Here is a 19,516-nt window from a genome sequence, read left to right on the forward strand (position 1 = left end):
GCGCCGACTCGCCTCGAGGAGGCGATTTTATGCGCCCCCTGAGAGGTCAATGGCTGGAGATGCTCTTACTGCCGTGCCGCCACCTCCCAAGTCAGCACAACTTTGCCGTGTGGGCCCTCGAACGGCGGCGAGTGGGGGAAGGGGGAGGCCTACTGACAACGGCGGTTAGGGTTTTCCCCATGCCGCCAGACATGGGTGGCACAGGTGACATGAGCCGTTTTTCTGGTATCTCCAATTTGGAAGACTCGTTACTTTGGGAAAATAGGCAAACATTAGCTAATAGAGTATTAGCTACGAGCCTACGACTACATCAAGTTCTTTCCAACTGCAGTAAGTTTTTAGGTGTGGAATTAACCAATGTATGGAGAATACAGTTGGCTATGCATATGAAAATACCACCTTACCCTTGTGGCGAATGAGCAAATTTTCAAGAACGAGAAAAGAAACACAAGCCATCCCGCGCCCAGGTCGACCCAAATTCAATTCACCCGACGCGCCCGCCGTCGCGCATCCCGTTCATCCCCAACCGCCGCCGCACCCTCTGGAGGCAAGCCAACCTCCGCCTGCTCCGTCTCCTTCCCCGCCACTCCGGGGGACGCCGCGGCCGACGGCAGCGCTCCGGCTCGGCGCAACTCCTCCGCGCGCCCGCCTGCGCCCGCCGTCTCTTCCATCGCTGTGGGACGCCGCAGCCAGCTGTTCGGGGGAAGGTAGCGGCAAGAAGCGGCGGCGCTGCCATCTTCCCAGGAGCGCGCCGGGAGAACTCAAAACTCCCAAACCCTCGCTCCTACTTTCTGAGACCGCGCGATGGCGAGGCGAGGGCTGGCGGCTGGCGCCGGCGCCGTCTCCAGGGTTCGATTCGCGCCGTCCTCTAACAACCTCATAGTCTCCTCCTGGGACTCGGTGAGATCTCTCTCCCCCTCCTTATCTTTTTTGGCTTCGCCGTCTCTTGGTGGTAGTAGCATGCTTCTACATGTGGTTTGTTTAGATTCGAGGGCGGCGCAATTAGCCAGGTGTGTGTTTTCTCGAACATTTTTGGGGAAGATTCGCTGTAACTCTTGCCCAATTTAGCTCATCCTGGCTTCCGAATTTGATGCATTTATTTGAGATGAAATTAGGGCACTTTATCTTTGAGGAGGAGATTCCTGACAGGGTTTCGTGCGGAATTTTGTTCTGCAGGGGATGCGGCTGTACGATGCAGACAAATCCATTCTCCGGCTGGAGGCGAATTCTGAGGCAGCACTTCTGGACTGCTGTTTCAAAGATGAGTCTGCGGCCTTCGCAGGCGGTTCGGATGGATCTGTAATAAGGTATCAACACAATTAGTTGCAACACTTCACGAAATCCATGTGCTTAAGCATGACAGAAACATAATGCTTGTAGCGTTCTTCTTTTCCAAATGTAGGGGCACTGTCCTCTGTTCTGATTACAGCCCCCTTTGAGGCACCATATTAATTCTAAGGGACAAAACTAGAAATAAAATCTGACCCATTCAACTAGAAGATCTATTTGTATCGACATTTCACACTTCATAAAGCCTGGTAGAATTCGTTCAGAGCATGGCAGTAGGAATTGTCTTATTTACCTTTGTAATTATTTAAGGTAAACTCTGAAATTAGAATAATTTCAGTTACATATCTATGTACTTTATTTCAGCAGATAAATTGAAGTATACAATGGAAATGAAAAATGTCAGACAAAACAAATGTAACCCCATCTATATCAGCTGCTTGGCTTTATGGGTGAAATTCTGATAATACGGTTTGTTTGAGTCACTTTTATGTGTTTTGCTTTTAGCTATCTGTTTTAGGTAGTATTGGGCAGAAGAAAGTTGAAATTTAATGCTGCATGCCAACTGCATATAGAAAAGACAGAGTGTAGATCAAATAGTGGCGATGGAGGCCATTAGAAGATCCAATTTCAGAGGCCGGTGTAATACTTAAACATTTTAAGTAATAAAGCGCCCCTTATGGGAAAAGAAGATCCAATTTATCGACATGTTAGATTTAATGAATCCCGGTTGAGTTATTTCTGTTATATGTGTATAAATGTAATGTTCAGAACATGAAGCAATGACTTCCCTATCTCCAGTATATCTATTTATGTGTACCTTTTTTTCCATCTGGCCTTATAAATAGATTCAGAACTTTCGACATTAAGCGAGAAAACAAACAATACCACACCTATACTGGATCAACTGTAACTTATGATAACTGTTTTTCTTTTTTATTTTTGATTCATCTCTTTCTAGTTTTGAAGAGTAATATTTTGAAAACGTATTAGTAACATGTTTTCCCTACATTTCACATTCCTATGTGCAATTATATGTCACATTGTAAGCACACCATTTCTTTACTGTTTGTTTGTCCTTGAAAAACTAGCCCGTGCAGATGAAGCAGATGCATGGATTTATGACTAGTTTCATCAGCCCTCAGCCCTTCCTCCACCAATTTTCTTTTCAACTCCAACACACATCCCTTACATGAAATTCAGAAGTAAAACTTTACAAGCCAACAAGCCCAAACAGATAAATTGCCTTGGTTTTTACTCCCTCCGTTCCAAATTACTCGTCGCAGAAATGGATGTATCTAGAACTAAAATACATCTAGATACATCCATTTCTGCGACAAGTAATTCGGAACGGAGGGAGTACAATTTCACTGCATTAACACTATTGAATATACATCAGAACTGAAGTAGGAAAGTTTGGTGTGTCCCCGTCACTGCTGTTTTACATTTTGCACTAAAAAATAATGTCTCAATCCTGGCCTTCTCTATTTTATATGCATTAGTATTTATGCTGATGAGAATATTCCCAGGTATGACTTGAATTCAGGGGCTCAAGATACAGTGGGTCTGCATGACGATGTGGTTGTCAGCACTGAGTTCTCCCAGATTACTGGTAAGTTGCATTGCCATTTTTAATGATCTCCTCTCTGATTTTTTGGGTGTTTTTCCTGGAGCATTAGATGCCTTAATAAAACAGGGTGTATCGTATCCTCATTTACTGAATAGGAAATTATACTATGAACCTAAGCTTTTTAATGCCCAATTCAAACAGTACCACTGGGATGGTGGTGGACTGATGGTTTAGCCTCATAGTTTTTTAGTTGTAAACTATGACATTACTGACTAATACGAAATATCTATGTACTGATTTTTTCATTGTTCAAAACAGTCAAAGTTGCTTCTTAATATATTTACTTCTCACATTGGAGCTTGCGTTTACTAATAGTACCTTTTACATTATTTTCAGGTCAACTGGTAACTTCTAGCCTTGACAAGAAGTTACTTTTCTGGGATACACACACAAGAAGTGTAAACCCTAACCACACTTTCATGTTAGATTCAGTGGTGGTATCACTTTCAGTCTGTGGCATGTATATATTAGTCACAGTTGAGAGTGATGTTTACTGGTATGACATGAGGAATTTAACAGGGCCGATTAAGGCAAAAGATTCCCCCTTGAAGCATCATATACGGTGTCTTTGTGCTTCTGCAGAGTGGAATGGTATGGATATTTCATGTTTCTTTAGGAACTGCTAGTTATTATGTTTGAAGCAGAATCATGGAAGGGACGATGGTGGAGTCTAGTATATACATACATACATACATACATACATACATATTTTATTGAATGCTTAATGACTTGAATAAGTGTTATTTGTTGATCTAAAGTAGCTGTTTTTTAATTACAGATATCTTGATTTCTGACTGATGGCTGGATACACTTTTATTAGGTTACGCGGCTGGATATATGGATGGAACTGTTGCGTTGAAGTATTTTGACCATAAAGTAGACAATGACATGGGGTTAGTTTTGGTACTTCCTTTCTGCTCATTTTTGTTCGGTTTATTTGCATTGGGATGATGTACAACCGTGATTGACATTTTAGGTTTCTTTCTTATATTGCTGCACTTGTTACTAATGGAAGTATCTATTATGCATATATGTAAAATGCAATAAAGTCGAAATCAACATGAGTAACAATATATGCCAAAATTGCTGATTATGTCATGTGTAACCTCTATCTAAAGTAGATAAGTTGCTCATATGTTTCAGTTTCCTGTCCATCTTATATTCATTCACCGGAGGGCCGACTGTGGAACATAGTTGGCATTTTTAAAGTAGAGGGACTAATCTAAGCCTAGAACAAAGTAGATGCACCTGAAGTGCCAATTACCCATGTAACTTCTTGAGATATTTGTGCTTTTGCAGATATACATTTCGATGTCATCCAAGATCAAAAGATGGAACATCCAGTTTAGTTCCCGTAAATAGTATAGCAGTTCATCCATCGTAAGTCTTGTAATTTTGTACATTTTCCTACTACAATTCTTCTCAAAGTGAAATTAAATTTGTATGCTCTGGTTGGCAGCAAGCAAACTTTTGTTACTGGAGATAATGAAGGATATGCCATTGCCTGGGATGCTTTTAAAAAAAAGAAGCTGCTTGAGGTAATATCTGGTTCTTCTAAAAATTACATCTTGATTATAGACTGTTTGACCTAAAAAGGAAGTAGTTACATGGGGTGGAAAATTCACTAAACGTGTCACATCACTTGAGAGTGGCGTCTTACCCAAGGTCCTCCTGCTAAACTTTATCTATTAGCTAAGAACTGTTGTGAATAGACTGGAAATATGAGCATCATGGTAGGAGTACCATTCCTGTTAGGCCCTGTTCGGAGCACCTCCACTCCACAACTCCACTCCCGGAGTTGGTGGAGTTGCAGTTGAAAACTGCAGAGCAGCTATTTCCTGGCTCCACAGCTCCTGGAATTTCGTGGAGCTGGTGGAATTCCGAACAGGCCTTTAGTATAATTTTTTCTGAGAAACCGCTGTAAAAAGACTATTTCACATGTTACATACACATTGGACATATGTGACACAAATATACAAAACTACTATTAGAAGAACGCAATATTCTGCAAACCGAAAGAAGTGGGCTGTTTCTGTTATACTCCCTCTGTTCGGAATTACTTGTCTCGAATATGGATGTATCTAGACATTTTAGTTCTAGATTCATCCATTTCCGCGACAAGTAATTCCGAACGGAGGCAGTATTTTGAAGAAACATCTGGTCGATCAATATTATTCTTAGTTTCTTCACAAGGTTTCTTAAGTACTGAACACTTGCTAAATATATGGACTTAAGATTGCACGCATTACATGATTGATGCTGCCATGAACAACTAAACATAAAAGCAAACTTTTGGGCCCTGCCTGTGATAGTTTTATTTTCAATTGTATTTTTACTGTCACGTACTGTGCTTCCTTTTTTGTTCTTCGGTTTGTAACTTGAAAGTATAATCATTTTACCCGTGCAGTTTCCTAGCTTTTCGGGCAGTGTGGCGTCGATGGCGTATAACCATAGTGGCCAACTCTTGGCTGTTGCTTCAAACTATACTCATCAAGGAGCAGACAGAGTGTGAGTGGTTACTAAATCACAAATCCTCTTATTGCTTTATCATTAGTAACATTCTATTCATCTTGAATTTGTGAAGCACAACTACCATTGAGACACTGCTGCTAAAAATAATTGACATATTCACGTGCCTTCACCTATATTCAGTTATGCATGAAAAATGACTGTGCCAATGAGATTAGCATCGACTAGATATGTCTGCACTTCCAAGTTGTGCCGTGTACATATGTCGACTAGGCCCTACAGAAAATGTTTCCTCATCATTATTGAGCTTGTTGGCAGCCTGGAACTTTTTGCTAAACATAGTTCTTTCTTGCTACCTCGTCGACAAAATACCCTCTCTTGATTTTGGCTGCATAGTTGCCCTAGTCTTAGCCTGGGTGTTCTGCACACTGATCATTGTGGACCTATGATTGGCATCTGCCTTGGGTTTGTTGTCTGCTGCGCTTCTATCTCGAATTTGGCATTTGTCTATTGTAGCACTATATGGTCATTGGCGTTTCATCCTCGCGTCTCTTTTCGTTTCTATAAGATAAGAAAGCATGTGCTAGTCCGTTTTTGGTAACCAGTTAACACCCTTGTATGTTCTGTTTCTGTTGGTCAGGTTGGAGGTGGAGGGGCACCAGATATTTATCGAAACGATGCGGGATTCCAAAAGGAAAAAGTCTCCCTGAGAGTAGAAGCTCTCTTCTTACCCAGACCGGTCCAGCCTACTTCTTGTACAACTAATCAAGCCTGCGACTGTAGCCTCCCCCCTAACATTATTGAGCCGGGCAGAGTAGCACTCATGCCATCATATGTTGTGTTGTGTTTTGTTGTATGTATGTTTAGGCATTCATGCCATCTTTTGATTGCTATACATCTGGTGTGCCTTGCCTTGACTGGAGCAACGATTGTAGTATTTTATAGTAATTTATATGCAGTTGTGTAGAGTTGTGATATTTTTTCAGACGTAAGTGTAGAGTGGAGCTTGATCCTGCAGGTGCAACGTTGTATTTTTATTTCTTTTTCTGCTAGAAAGTAGAAACTGCATATGTTAGAAGTAGGAAACGTGAAAACGCGCTTTGCCATGGCGAATACGTATTCCACTTGCAATACGTCTTCACCAACGGCGAGGGTCAGAATCGATAAGGTTCAGAGAGCAGCTGAACGCAAAAACACCAACACCCCTCTCCTCCCGCTTCACTCCGCTGGCCATGGCGGAAACCCTCGTGGGCCTCCGTCTGGCCGCCTCCGCGGTTCCGCATCCACGGGGCAACCGACGCCCCTGCGCCGCCGTGCCGGCCCACCACCGCCTCCCCCAGCTCCGGCGCGGCCGGCTCTGCGCCCGGGCGGCGGTCACGGGCGCGCCGGAGGTGGACGAGGACGAGGCCATGAGCATCGACAACCTCTGCAGCTTCTTCGACCTCAACGTCGGCAAGTGGAACGGCGTCTTCTACGTACGTACGCGCCGCCCTCCGCCCTTTATAATCCCCAAAGCCTCCCTGCTTCCGGGTCCCTGCTTCGCTTAAGCATTGTCTGTGTGCAGCAATTCGATGCGCACGGGAGGGTGCAGCAGGAGATCAGCACGCGCCTGTCCGCCAGCACCTACGGAGAGGGCGACCTCATCAGCCTCATGCAATCGTAATGCTTCGGTGTTACTATGTTCACTTGTCTGCATCTTCAGTCAAGTCAAGTTCTAAGCTGATTTCTGCAAGCATTTTGACCATCCAAGCCTCATGCAAATGTTATCCCAGGACCTTGTTCTCTGAATGATGTATCTGCAATTGTGTCTTGCAGGCTGTATATCAAGCAGGCATCGTCCGGGATAACATTTGCAGACGAGGAGGATCCTGAACCGGAGTGGGCGGAGTACAAAATCAAAGAGACCAACATGTTCACTGTAGACAAATATCAGCAGGTGGACTGAAGTTCTTGGTTATTATGTTTTTACTTTTTTTTGGTTCCGAGCATTTTTAACGAGATATATTGTTTAGTGCACAGATTGGGTTCTTCCCTGACCAGAAGGCATTTGCGTTGAGATATCAGACCGCTGGAATGCTGGAGACTGTCCTTCGAGCCGGTGTGCTCGGAGATGATGATACTGGTGAAGAGTCCCCCAAGTAAACATATATTATCCATTGTCTTAGGTGTTTACCTGCATTATGATGCCCTTATCATAAGATGTATCTGTTTTGACTTCAACAGAAACTTGAAGCTTCCTTCTCGTAAACCATCTATTGTCTGTGAGAATTGTATTTACTCTCTTGATGGCAATGGCCGGGTAAGAGCTTTCCACATAATGGACCCTAAGGGGGTGCTCGATACACTTATTGTTTTTCATGAAAATCAAGGCACCGTATTACCACTCGCCGACTCTTCAAGTAATGATCCTGAGGTGAGTTCTCATGGTCAAGTGTTGTAATCTTCGTATCGATGAACTTACGTCAGGGTCATATGCTAAGATATACCTTTTATCCTTTGTCACCAGATTCCCAGCAACGATAGGATAAATGCCCTGCTTGGAAGGTGGGAGGGCCATTCTGTGACAAAGAGGAGTGGGGTGTATGGAGCAACACTCGATGAGGCTGATACGGTTGTCCTTCTTGAAATGGACAACAATGGTCAGCTGATTCAGGTATATTTTAGTCTATGGTAGAGGTAATTCCAACAAATGTTTTAGAAAAATGGATCTAAATAACTATGGCTGAACTTGTAGCTAATGCATTTCAAGAGTTGCATGTCGTGCGTGGATTGGTGGCTTATCTTTATCCATGCGGACATCAACATCCTTGTGTTCATTCTTTATTTTACATAACAGTGTGTTTCATAAGCACTAAAATAATTTCTGGGTTAGACGACACTAATGTTATGTAGTATTTTTTTATTCAATGTCAAATGGTACTGCAGAAGAAATGTTTTCTTAAGTATTACTACATTTTCTTCAAAGACTTTATATATGTTTAAATTTGTTCGAAGACTTTTGTATCAATGGTTTCTTATCTTCATAGGATAATATATCAACGAAAACCGGAACTAGCACGACAACAACGATCCACTGGACAGGAGTAGCGAATAACAACTTGCTTCAGTTTGATGGAGGATATGAGATTACTTTGCTACCTGGAGGGATGTACATGGGATATCCATCAGACATCAGCAAGTGCATTGAGCAGTTAGATCCTTTTAATTTGGAGTTTTGTTGGATGGAATCGCCAGGAAAGAGGCAGCGGCTCGTGCGGACCTTCGACTCGGCTGGTCTGGCTGTGTCGTCGACCTACTTCATAGAGACCAAAGTATGAGTCAGTGAGTCAGAGCTATTCTTTGTACAAAATGTAATGCACCAATTCTGTGAGCTTTCAAGTAATCTCACTGGCTAGTGCTGTTGTACATTGTTCAATACACTATAGATGAATATATATATATATTGTTTCTATGGTAAATTTTTTTTGAAAAGTATCGAGCTGGTGTTTCTTTCTTGTTTGGCTAAATCTTTTATTTGCATTCATAAACCAACTGGTTTCTAATTGTTATTTGGCATATAAATACACGCTAACCTTTATATTTGCATATTTGTCCTTGCACTTTCACATGCCATCTTCGGATAGAAATTGGTTTTGCTAGCTACTGGACTGTGATCTGCATCTGAACTGGTAATGAACGTGATGGTACGTTCCTCTCATCTTTGTTCCAAATATTGGGAGTAAAAAAGTGTGGTCAAGGAATGGAGTGGATCATTTGAAAACAGGTCTAGAAGCTCCACGTCGTTTGTAAACAAATGATGCCTTTGACAAGTGCCTTCTGAGATGATTTATTACATTGTTGTCATTTTAATGTAGATGTTTGTAACATTTTAACAGTCTTATATTTTGAAAATGATTTATTACATGTGAAATATAATTATACTACTTGCACCTACCAAACAAAATATATTTGTATATATGTCGTAATGCTAGGGAAGTTTGCCCGCACAATTTCTAAGCGTGATATGTTTCCAAACAGAGGTACTAGAAGCTAATGCCTCATGAACGGTGGATTTGTATAAGGAGCTTGAATTCTGTCTCAAAACTGAACACCATAATGTCGCTACTGCAAAGCTTATCTCCCCGTGACAGAAATCCAGGAATATTTGGTCTGGTTTAGCACTACTACTTCCATTATGTTTTTATTTTTCAATTATGATGACGAACAGGGGATTGACAGCCAGAAGGCGATTAAAAACTGTAGAAATCTTGTGGATTATTTAAACAAATAGATTGAGCGCAAGTCTTGTTTGGCCGCCAATCGCAGCAGCAGACGCGTTAAAAGCGCCCATTTGGCACCGATCGAGCTGGAGAAAGCTGCTGGACTGGATGTCATAGAGACGTTTATATTAATTAATAATCTGGCCATAATTGGGTGTAAAATCACAACACGTTGGCAACAGTTCGAAAGAGGCCGGAAATGCTTTTAGTTTCTCTTAAAAAAAACTTGAGACAAGCGCGATATAATACGCAGAAGTTTGTTAGTAGTACAAAACCGCATTTTTCATAGGCCCTATACAAAAGATAATAATAGTAGAAAAATATATCCTTTCAGCTCGATGCATTCGCTCAACTGGCCACACTTGCAGACAACTGGAACATTTGGTCCACGTTGCGCGCGGTCATGCTCCCCCACATTCAGCATCCCAAATCTCGGATTATCGAATAATGACGCCCGGTTGTACACAGGCACGCAGACAAATCCGTTTTGAAACCTACTGTGCGTAGACCAATTAAGCCAAATTCGCGACTTTTTTATATACCATTACCACCAAATCACTAGCTGCGACGTAGTAGTACTATGATCGGACAAGTTCTTCTGATCTCAGAAGGCTCTGTGTGCTGCCGCCACCCTTGGCTCACGGCACTCCTCCAGCATAGCCTTCCCGACCCTCTCTATTTCTATCTGGTTTGGTCGGCGGGCGCGTCCCTGTCGTTGCCCGTTGCACAGTCTTCTCTCCCCCCCTCCTGTGCCGAGAAGCGGCAACAGGCAATGGCCGATCGGCGAGGCGACGGCATGCGCCAGCAGCCGCCTTACTCGTCGGGCCATCAGGAGCGGGTCTTCGACGGCGGAGGCGGTGGCGGCGGCCCGGCGTTCGGGAACGACTACGATCCTGGATCGTCCTACATGTCGCTTCTTGGCTCCGGCGTCAACCCCCAGCAGTCGCTGCCGGCACAGCAGGCGTGGGGGGTCGACGACGTGGCCCCGCCGACCATCAATCTCACTCCTCACTTCTCCATGGTAAGCAAAGATCGTCTGCTGGCTTCTCTATTAATCTGGTGTTGGTCTCGCCGGTGCAAGTCAATGAAATGGAGAGGGTTTTGTGTGCTGCTATATAGCTAGAAGAAACCTTCTTCTCGATGCTGATTTCTAGAAATAGGAATCCCCCATGATATGGTTTTTGTTTTATCCTGCTGTTTTTTGTGCCTTCATATAGACTCTTGATACTGTTGCCAGTCTTTGATCGAGGGTTCCATACATGCCATGGATTACTAGCTCCATAGAATGAATGATAATCTTAGTGCAAATAAAAGATCAATCTCAGGTCCTTTTTCTTATCTAGCTATAATGATCATACAGTAGTCATCCTACTTGCATAAGATTTAGATTTGCAGCCTCAAATGTGAAGAACACACGGAGATAAAACTGCACTCTTTTCACTTCATGCAGGCGAACTACGTGCCGACGTCGTCCTACCAGCAGCACCAGACGGCTGCATCCTTCGTGGCACCCCTCGCCGCCAACCTCCACCCCTACCCGTCGTCGTCGTCGTCGTCCTACTTCCAGGCCGATCTGCCGCCGCAATGGCCTCCGCGGGCAATGGCGCCGTCGCCCTCCTCCTCCCTGCTGCCCCGCAACTTCACGGTCCACCAAACGCCGGCGTACCCGCAGTCGCACCACCACGAGCAGCAGATGCACATGCAGCTGCTGCGCGCGGCGGCGCTAGGCGGCCCGCACGCGGCGCCGGCGCCCCCCATCGAGCAGCCGGCCAAGGGCGGCTACAACTGGCGCAAGTACGGGCAGAAGCAGCTCAAGGACGCCGAGTCGCCGCGGAGCTACTACAAGTGCACCCGGGACGCCTGCCCCGTCAAGAAGATCGTGGAGCGCTCCTTCGACGGCTGCATCAAGGAGATCACCTACAAGGGCCGGCACACCCACCCGCGGCCCCCCGAGCCCCGGCGCAGCGGAGCGGAGGACGCCGCCGCCCCCAGCAGCGCCGTCGGCGCTCATCAGGACGACGAGCTGAGCGACGACGAGGATGACGGCGAGGAGGGCATTGACATTGGCAGGTGGGTGGGCTGCACTACATCTACATGCATGCACGTTCTCGTTGGAGTTCTGGTCTTCGGTCAATGAAACTTAACGGCCGAGTCGCCGGTATGTTTGTGTTGATCAGTGGCGCAGGTGGTCCGGCGGGGCAGAGGGTGGTGAGGAAGCACAAGATCATACTGCAGACGCCGAGCGAGGTCGATCTGCTGGACGACGGCTACCGGTGGCGCAAGTACGGCCAGAAAGTGGTCAAGGGCAACCCCCGTCCGAGGTACTATATATTAACATCAATTAATAATCAGAAATGCTAGTCAATTATGCCACACTAGTTGCACGCACGATGAACTGAGTACCTGCAGACACAATCTGCTATTCAACCATGCATCTAGTCCGCGGAGCTATAGTCCATGGTTTAGAGGGGTTATCCTGGAGACTTTTGGAACAAAAAACAATAATTCTGGATCAACATCTCTATCTCTATCTACTATTAAAGGGGAGTTGGTAAGTCCGTTCCCTTGTATCGCTTCCACTCCCCTCTCCTCAATTCATAGCCCCTTCCACTGATTTACATTAATTTTATTAACCTGACATCACATCTTCTTCCTTCATTAGTATGAAAACTAATCGTTTTTGTTTGGCAAATTGGAAACGTAGTACCCCACTACTTTATTTCCATTTTTTTCTGCAAGATATCACATCTCCCATCATTTTTCACCCTCTCTCACTGATTTATTTATAATGTTATTTGACCGACGTCACATCTCCTTCCTTCACTAATAAGAAAGCTAATCCTTTTTCCGTTTGGAAAATTGGAAACATAGTACTCCCACTGATTTTTATTTCAATTTTACTTGTCTGATGTTACATCGTCTTCCTTCAGTAATATGTAAATGTAGTACATGAAATTAAAATATCCAGACAAGTGTCCTGCCTAATCCATTACTGAATACTAGTTGATAGTACTAAATCTTATTACGAGTGCGTCCAAGCCCTAGCGGTCCATCAATGTTGTGAGAACGCGAATGTTCTATGCAAAGGCTAGATCTTAAGAAGGATGTTATAAAATATAAACATTGATAAAATATACTTAAAAAATGGTTATCCGAGCATTTAACTACCGATTTTCTTAATATTGTTATTCATTATGAGTTGTTTCCATATCTTTAGGTCCATTTGTGAGCTCATGTGTTTCTCCAATTTTGATTTTGCTAGACCAAGATTAAGTTCCTATGTCTTCAATTTTCCTTTCGTCCTAATGTCGTGTAGAGGCTAGATGGATATGGACGACCTCTTACATATGTTTTTTTTCCTTCTTGAAATCTTCACATATACACAACTACACAATTGTGTGTTTAAAATCCAATGTTTGTGTGTCGGTGGCAATGGAAGTGGGATTGTGGCAGGACGAGTAACTGACATATGTGGTAGGATTGGATTGAGGAGGCGGATATAGTGGGTGGAAGCATATGTGAGATACAATTGATGTGAACCACTAAAATATGTATGCTTCCGTTGCAACGCACGGGCAATTAGCTAGGATTTGAAGAAGTTTTAATAACTCGTCAAATTGAAGGGACTGTTGAGGTGGTCTTTTTCCTTTTCAAATTCCTATGAAAATGAATGTTGTTCATAGGCTTTTCTGAAACTCACCCTAAAATGGTTGATGTTTTTTAGGAAATTTTTAAATTGGCGCCAAAACTCGTCAAATTATAAGTGAGGGTTGTCCTTTAAAGAAATAATCACCACCTTGGCACACGTCATGCACAGTGTTGAAAAGATAGAATTCTCACGTAGAGATGACAATGAAAACATGCTACACAATGGGATATCTCCTGATGTCATCTGTAGCAATTAATATTTGCACACATCCTAAAATTATATAATGAGTAATTTTTTGTTAGAAAATCGTGTGACTAAGAGATGTCATCTAGTAAATTGGTCTAACCATTCACGTTTTTGCCTCCCCCCCCCCCTCTCACACTCTCATGTCACCTTATTGTACATTGTCTTAGTCTTGGCAGCACGTGTTGGTTTGGAACGACAATAAAATTATGAAAATCCAAAACCTTAGGGGATTGTGTGAAAATCAAATGTGCCATGTGATATCATTCCTTGGTCACTAACCCATGTGGGCGTGCTAATAGTTCTGAAAGGTTTGTTCAAAAGATAGTCCTGAAAGGTCCGTTTTAACGAGGTTTGTGACTTGGATACATGATTCATGATTTGGAATACCTACGTTATTTATCCAGCAGGACAACTTTGATCACCTACAATGACATTACAAACTAGTGGTTCAAGACTTAAGTGCCCATTTTGCATCCTCTGAATTGTTTAAATCCATGCAGGAGCTACTACAAGTGCACCGCCGAGAATTGCAATGTGCGCAAGCAGATCGAGAGGGCATCCACTGACCCTAGGTGCGTCCTGACGACATACACCGGGCGGCACAACCATGACCCACCGGGCAGGGGAGCTGGAGTCGCCGCCGCCGCCGGGGCAGGCGGCGGCTCCTCCTCTGATACCGTGCCATCCATAGTGAACCCGTCTGGCAACACATTGCACCAGCCAAGTGGCATTCATCAGCTAAAAGAGGAGAATCGGGATTAACACCTTTTTTAATGGATTTCGAGTGTGGGTTTTCCTTCGTGTGAATAATAGAGGTGCACTATCAATTCTTTGGGGCAGGTTTTTCTGCTGGCTAATTGTTGTTTATTGTGATTAATTAGACAACATTTGTTTTAGAGGAATTGACCTATCCTTTTTGGACACATATGTTGGTGGCTTTTCATGGCTTAATTTGTATTGTATGAGATATACATTTGTTTGTTCCACTGAGGTTTTGAATAAAAAATGGTTATCCTCACTGTTGCAGAAAGACAATATGCAAGTTATTCAAGCATCTATCTTTTGTTCGAATGGTCAATTTGCTCACAATGGTTCTTTGATTCTTTCTTGTCCATTTTCCTTGGATTACTACAACTGGTATAATTCAACATCCTATTCCTATGCATAGAAACTATGGACATAATAAATTATGTCTTATTAATGATTATTTCTGATGGCCGAACACACCCGAGAAATTCTCTTATAGCTACAATGATGTTGTGTTCTGCTTCATTTTTGTTGCACTTGGGTAGGTGTACCAAAAATGGCTTGCTTAGTTTGCAACTATCCTACATAAGCACTATATGCACCATCATGAAGGTTTCACGTGGTAATATGTAGAATGAGCAATGTAGAATACCAGCCTTGCAAAGTTTTTGATTTGGTAATGTTCGCAGAGAACACATCACCGTGTACCCTTGACATCGGGGCTGATACACCGCAGTTCACGTCGAAGGAGACCCAACAGGAAGCGCATTACGCAAGCCATCCGGTGGGCGCTTTGTAGACCCGAAATCCCACATGCCCGGGAGGGACCCCGTCTGGACGCGCGGCGGCAAACTTGTCTGTAGTCGTGAATGCTATCATGAAAAGAAGCACATGAGGAGAAAGAGAGAAGATAGGAAGAGAAGGCCATGGAATATTACTCGTGTTGGGTGTAAAGCAGGGCTGTCTTCAGAAATTCGGGGGCCCGGTGCGAAAAGCAAGATGGGACCTTAATTTTTTTAAAAACCTAATCTCACTTAACAATATAACTGAAATTTATGTTATTTCTTATAAAATATTTAGGAATAGGAAAAATACTAATGCAAAAGACAAATGGTATAAGTAAGCAATAAGCTAACCTTCTGTTATAAAAAAGTGTCATCGTCACCTCTAAAAAAAAAGTGTCATCGTCTTGTGTTCCTTCAAATGAAATATTCAATTGCATCTTGATAATTAATCTTCTCTAAGACATCATTTTCAAATGCTATTGTCGACAATCCATTGAATCTTTCTTATGTAATAGTAGAACGCAAACATAATTTGAAGAATGCATGATTGTTTCTTTTTATGAACCAAACAAAAATAATATCAACCAATGCATTGGAACTCCATGAATTATAGGCTTGTCAAGAATTCAAGACAGCAGAACAGAAAAGGATCAAACCTTAAGTTATAGGCTTCTGAAGAACTCGAAATGAATTAGTGGGGTAGCCAATCACTGGCGGCAGGTGCCCATTATGCCAAGCTTCTAGCCTTCTCCCTTCGGTTCGGCTGCCCATGCGCCTGCAATTCCTGTGCCGCTTTGATTCTGCCGTGATGTGTGCCGCTTGACGGCCCTTTGACCTAGCCGATCTAACTGCCAAAGTGAGGCCTCTTTTGGTTCATAGGATAGGATTATCGTAGGAATAGGAATTTTGTAGGAAATGAGATGGCATGTATATCAAATCCTATGAGTAGGAATAGGAAACGAGATGTCATTTGGTTGACATTAAAGGAATTTTTTCATTGAGGCCTCCTTTGGTTTGGAGGAATTTTATAGGAATTTTAGAGGATAGGTTTCTTATAGGATTTTTTCCTTTAGAGCCCTTTGGTTCATAGGAATGGATTCCTATTCCTACATAGGATTGGTTCCTATCCCCCACATTTAATAGGAAAATAAAAATGAGCCTAGACTCAATGGAAAAATTCCTTTGGAAACCAAATGACATCTCGTTTCCTATTCCTACTCATAGGATTTGAGATACATGTCATCTCATTTCCTACAAAATTCCTATTCCTACGATAATCCTATCCTATGAACCAAAAGAGGCCTGAGTCTAGGCTTATTTTTATTTTCCTATGAAATGTCGAGGATAGGAACCAATCCTATGTAGGAATAGGAATTTATTCCTATGAACCAAAGGGCTCTAAAGGAAAAAATCCTATAAAAATCCTATCCTCTGGAATTCCTATGAAATTCCTCCAAACCAAAGAAGGCCTGAGAAGGATCGCAGATCGCCCAGCAACCCAGGATACGTACATACGTGCCCCGCCGTTCCGTCTTTCGATCGATCGACTTCAGAACAACGATGACATATGCGATCGGCGGAGCTGACCAGGCCCGAGAGGCCCAAAATGTGTGCTTCAGCGATCAGGCAAATGTAGGCCTAAAACTGAAAGGTGCACGTTTGAGACTGATACATGAATTTGGACACAAATTGGGGCCCCTTGAATTTTGAGGGCCCTGTGCAGGCGCACAACTCGCACAGCCCTGTCAACGGCCCTGGTGTAAAGTCAAATTGATCCTTGCAAGAGTCAAAGAAACATGGTTGTGGTTTGTGAAGGATTTCATCGATGAACACACCCATCCTTTGGCCCACGAGATATTGCTTGTTTGTTGCGGTCACACAAAAGAATCATCGACGAGCAGAAAGCGGACATTGTAGAGATGGAAAATTCTGGAACCACAAACACAAAATAATGGATATAATGCACATGCAATACGGTGGATACAATCATGGTGGATGCACGACGAGGTACATTTATAATTTCTACTATCTCTACAAGTCGGATACAATGGTTGTCAGTGATGCTCAAACAATGATCCATCACATGATCACACGACAAGAGAGAGATCTAGATTTTTCTACTTCAAGTACTTGGTTGATTAGCATGGGCATCTGAAGGGGTTGTTCAATTCTAATACTCAATCCCTACTTAAATATGAGGCTTTCGACGAATAAGTACAATCTGCCATTCATGTCATTTCTCGGGTTGAATCACCACCACGCCATTGTTATTTTTGGATGTGGTATTATTTATCATGAAACAGGCAACGCGTACGAGTGGATGTTGCACACCTTTTCTGCTGACATGTCCCGGAAGCATCTAGTATTTGTGATTACGGATGGGGAGCTTGCAATGCAGATAACAATCAGAGTGATTTGGCCTGATGCAAACCATAGGTTGTGTGTATGACACATTCAGCAGAACATTGTACATTATCTGCATGATGATGCGGTTAGGGAAGAATTCAGATCTTTTATATATGATTCCTCTTCCATGGAAGAGCATGGAGAAAATGGGTTGAGTTCTTATAAAAGAATCAAGTAACCAGTGAGGAGTCATGGCATCATCAGATGTATCAGATGAAGAAGTTGTTGTGTGCTCCATATGTGGTGGGGCGCTATTTCTTAGGATTGAGCGGTAATCAACAGAGTGAGAGCCTAAACTATGTGCTACATATGCATCTCGAGGGTAAGATTGCATTGTTTAAAGTGCTAGAACACTAAGAGTGTTCCTTTCAGGCAATACTAGACATCAGTCTGTTCCATTTACTGTTGGGGAACGTAGCAGAAATTCAAAATTTTCCTACGTGTCACCAAGATCTATCTATGGAGAAACCAGCAACGAGGGGAAGGAGAGTGCATCTACATACCCTTGTAGATCGCTAAGCGGAAGCGTTCAAGAGAACGGGGTTGAAGGAGTCGTACTCGTCGTGATCCAAATCACCGATGACCAAGTGCTGAACGGACAACACCTCCGCGTTCAACACACGTACAGCCCGGTGACGTCTCCCATGCCTTGATCCAGCAAGGAGAGAGGGAGAGGTTGAGGAAGACTCCATCCAGCAGCAGCACGACATCGTGGTGGTGGTGGAGGAGCGTGGCAATCATGCAGGGCTTCGCCAAGCACCTGCGGGAGAGGAGGAGGTGTCACGGGAGGGAGGGAGGCGCCAGGCCTTCAGGTGCGGCTGCCCTCCCCCCCCCTCCACTATATATAGGGGCAAGGGAGAGGGGGGAGGCGCAGCCTTGCCCCTTTCTCCAAGGAAGGGGTGCGGCCAAAGGGGGGAGGAGTGCCTCCCAAGTCAAGTGGAGGCCCTCCCCCTTAGGGTTTTCCCCTCCCATGCGCATGGGCCTTGGGGGGCTGGTTCCCCTGGCCCATTAAGGCTAGGGCGCCCCCCTACAGCCCATGCTACTGTATTGGACGTGGTGGAACAATTTCCGGACCTCTGGACCCCTCCGGAATCCTCCGGAACCTTCTGGAAGCTTCCCGGTACAATACCGAAAAAACCTGAACTTTTTCCGGAACCCGAACAACAATTTTCCATATATAAATCTTTACCTCCGGACCATTCCGGAACTCCTCGTGACGTCCAGGATCTCATCCGGGACTCCGAACAACATTCGGTAACCACATACAAACTTCCTTTATAACCCTAGCATCATCGAACCTTAAGTGTGTAGACCCTACGGGTTCGGGAACCATGCAGACATGACCGAGACGTTCTCCGGTCAATAACCAACAGCGGGATCTGGATACCCATGTTGGCTCCCACATGTTCCACGATGATCTCATCGGATGAACCACGATGTCAAGGACTCAATCAATCCCGTATACAATTCCCTCTGTCTAGCGGTATTGTACTTGCCCGAGATTCGATCGTCGGTATACCGATACCTTGTTCAATCTCGTTACCGGCAAGTCTCTTTACTCGTTCCGTAACACATCATCCCGTGATCAACCCCTTGGTCACATTGTGCACATTATGATGGTGTCCTACCGAGTGGGCCCAGAGATACCTCTCTGTTTACACGGAGTGACAAATCCCAGTCTCGATTCGTGCCAACCCAACAGACACTTTCGGAGATACCTGTAATGCACCTTTATAGCCACCCAGTTACGTTGTGACGTTTGGTACACCCAAAGCATTCCTACGGTATCCGGGAGTTGCACAATCTCATGGTCTAAGGAAAAGATACTTGACATTAGAAAAGCTTTAGCATACGAACTACACGATCTTTGTGCTAGGCTTAGGATCGGGTCTTGTCCATCACATCATTCTCCTAATGACGTGATCCCGTTATCAACGACATCCAATGTCCATGGTCAGGAAACCGTAACCATCTATTGATCAACGAGCTAGTCAACTAGAGGCTTACTAGGGACATGGTGTTGTCTATATATCCACAC

General features: G+C 43.9%; 3 protein-coding genes across 5 annotated transcripts; all 3 read left to right on the forward strand.

Moving 5' to 3' along the window:
* The first annotated feature begins 430 nt into the window (after positions 1–430).
* LOC123105097 (mitotic checkpoint protein BUB3.3) lies at positions 431–6,363 on the forward strand. The gene is made up of 9 exons (XM_044527087.1): positions 431–900; positions 1,177–1,307; positions 2,817–2,899; positions 3,254–3,508; positions 3,738–3,810; positions 4,217–4,297; positions 4,377–4,455; positions 5,325–5,425; positions 6,027–6,363. The coding sequence occupies exons 1-9, from the start codon at positions 805–807 to the stop codon at positions 6,094–6,096; spliced, it is 969 nt and encodes a 322-aa protein (XP_044383022.1). The 5' UTR covers positions 431–804; the 3' UTR covers positions 6,097–6,363.
* A 191-nt stretch (positions 6,364–6,554) lies between these two features.
* Positions 6,555–8,860, forward strand: LOC123105095 (uncharacterized). Of its 3 annotated transcripts, none has more exons than XM_044527085.1 (7): positions 6,555–6,861; positions 6,951–7,045; positions 7,202–7,322; positions 7,406–7,524; positions 7,610–7,799; positions 7,893–8,039; positions 8,413–8,860. In XM_044527085.1, the coding sequence occupies exons 1-7, from the start codon at positions 6,619–6,621 to the stop codon at positions 8,701–8,703; spliced, it is 1,206 nt and encodes a 401-aa protein (XP_044383020.1). In that variant the 5' UTR covers positions 6,555–6,618; the 3' UTR covers positions 8,704–8,860. The 3 variants fall into 3 exon arrangements, with proteins under 3 accessions (XP_044383020.1, XP_044383018.1, XP_044383019.1); XM_044527083.1 differs by having other exon boundaries at positions 6,571–6,865; positions 6,951–7,092; XM_044527084.1 differs by having other exon boundaries at positions 6,573–6,881; positions 6,935–7,045.
* Positions 8,861–10,239: 1,379 nt separating this feature from the next.
* Positions 10,240–14,570, forward strand: LOC123105096 (probable WRKY transcription factor 58). Its single transcript, XM_044527086.1, has 4 exons — positions 10,240–10,666; positions 11,096–11,715; positions 11,823–11,966; positions 14,041–14,570. The coding sequence occupies exons 1-4, from the start codon at positions 10,418–10,420 to the stop codon at positions 14,300–14,302; spliced, it is 1,275 nt and encodes a 424-aa protein (XP_044383021.1). The 5' UTR covers positions 10,240–10,417; the 3' UTR covers positions 14,303–14,570.
* Positions 14,571–19,516: the final 4,946 nt, after the last annotated feature.

The sequence above is a fragment of the Triticum aestivum genome, chromosome 5A, assembly GCF_018294505.1.
Source record: "Triticum aestivum cultivar Chinese Spring chromosome 5A, IWGSC CS RefSeq v2.1, whole genome shotgun sequence".
Taxonomy (NCBI): domain Eukaryota; kingdom Viridiplantae; phylum Streptophyta; class Magnoliopsida; order Poales; family Poaceae; genus Triticum; species Triticum aestivum.

Coding starts and splice junctions, on each gene's coding strand:
- LOC123105096 (XM_044527086.1), top strand. CDS start 10,418: ATGGCCGATCGGCGAGGCGACGGCATGCGCCAGCAGCCGCCTTACTCG. Junction 10,667..11,095: donor TCACTCCTCACTTCTCCATG/GTAAGCAAAGAT, acceptor CACTTCATGCAG/GCGAACTACGTGCCGACGTC. Junction 11,716..11,822: donor GAGGGCATTGACATTGGCAG/GTGGGTGGGCTG, acceptor TGTGTTGATCAG/TGGCGCAGGTGGTCCGGCGG.
- LOC123105097 (XM_044527087.1), top strand. CDS start 805: ATGGCGAGGCGAGGGCTGGCGGCTGGCGCCGGCGCCGTCTCCAGGGTT. Junction 2,900..3,253: donor TGAGTTCTCCCAGATTACTG/GTAAGTTGCATT, acceptor CATTATTTTCAG/GTCAACTGGTAACTTCTAGC. Junction 5,426..6,026: donor CATCAAGGAGCAGACAGAGT/GTGAGTGGTTAC, acceptor TCTGTTGGTCAG/GTTGGAGGTGGAGGGGCACC.
- LOC123105095 (XM_044527083.1), top strand. CDS start 6,619: ATGGCGGAAACCCTCGTGGGCCTCCGTCTGGCCGCCTCCGCGGTTCCG. Junction 7,800..7,892: donor CTTCAAGTAATGATCCTGAG/GTGAGTTCTCAT, acceptor CTTTGTCACCAG/ATTCCCAGCAACGATAGGAT. Junction 8,040..8,412: donor ACAATGGTCAGCTGATTCAG/GTATATTTTAGT, acceptor TTATCTTCATAG/GATAATATATCAACGAAAAC.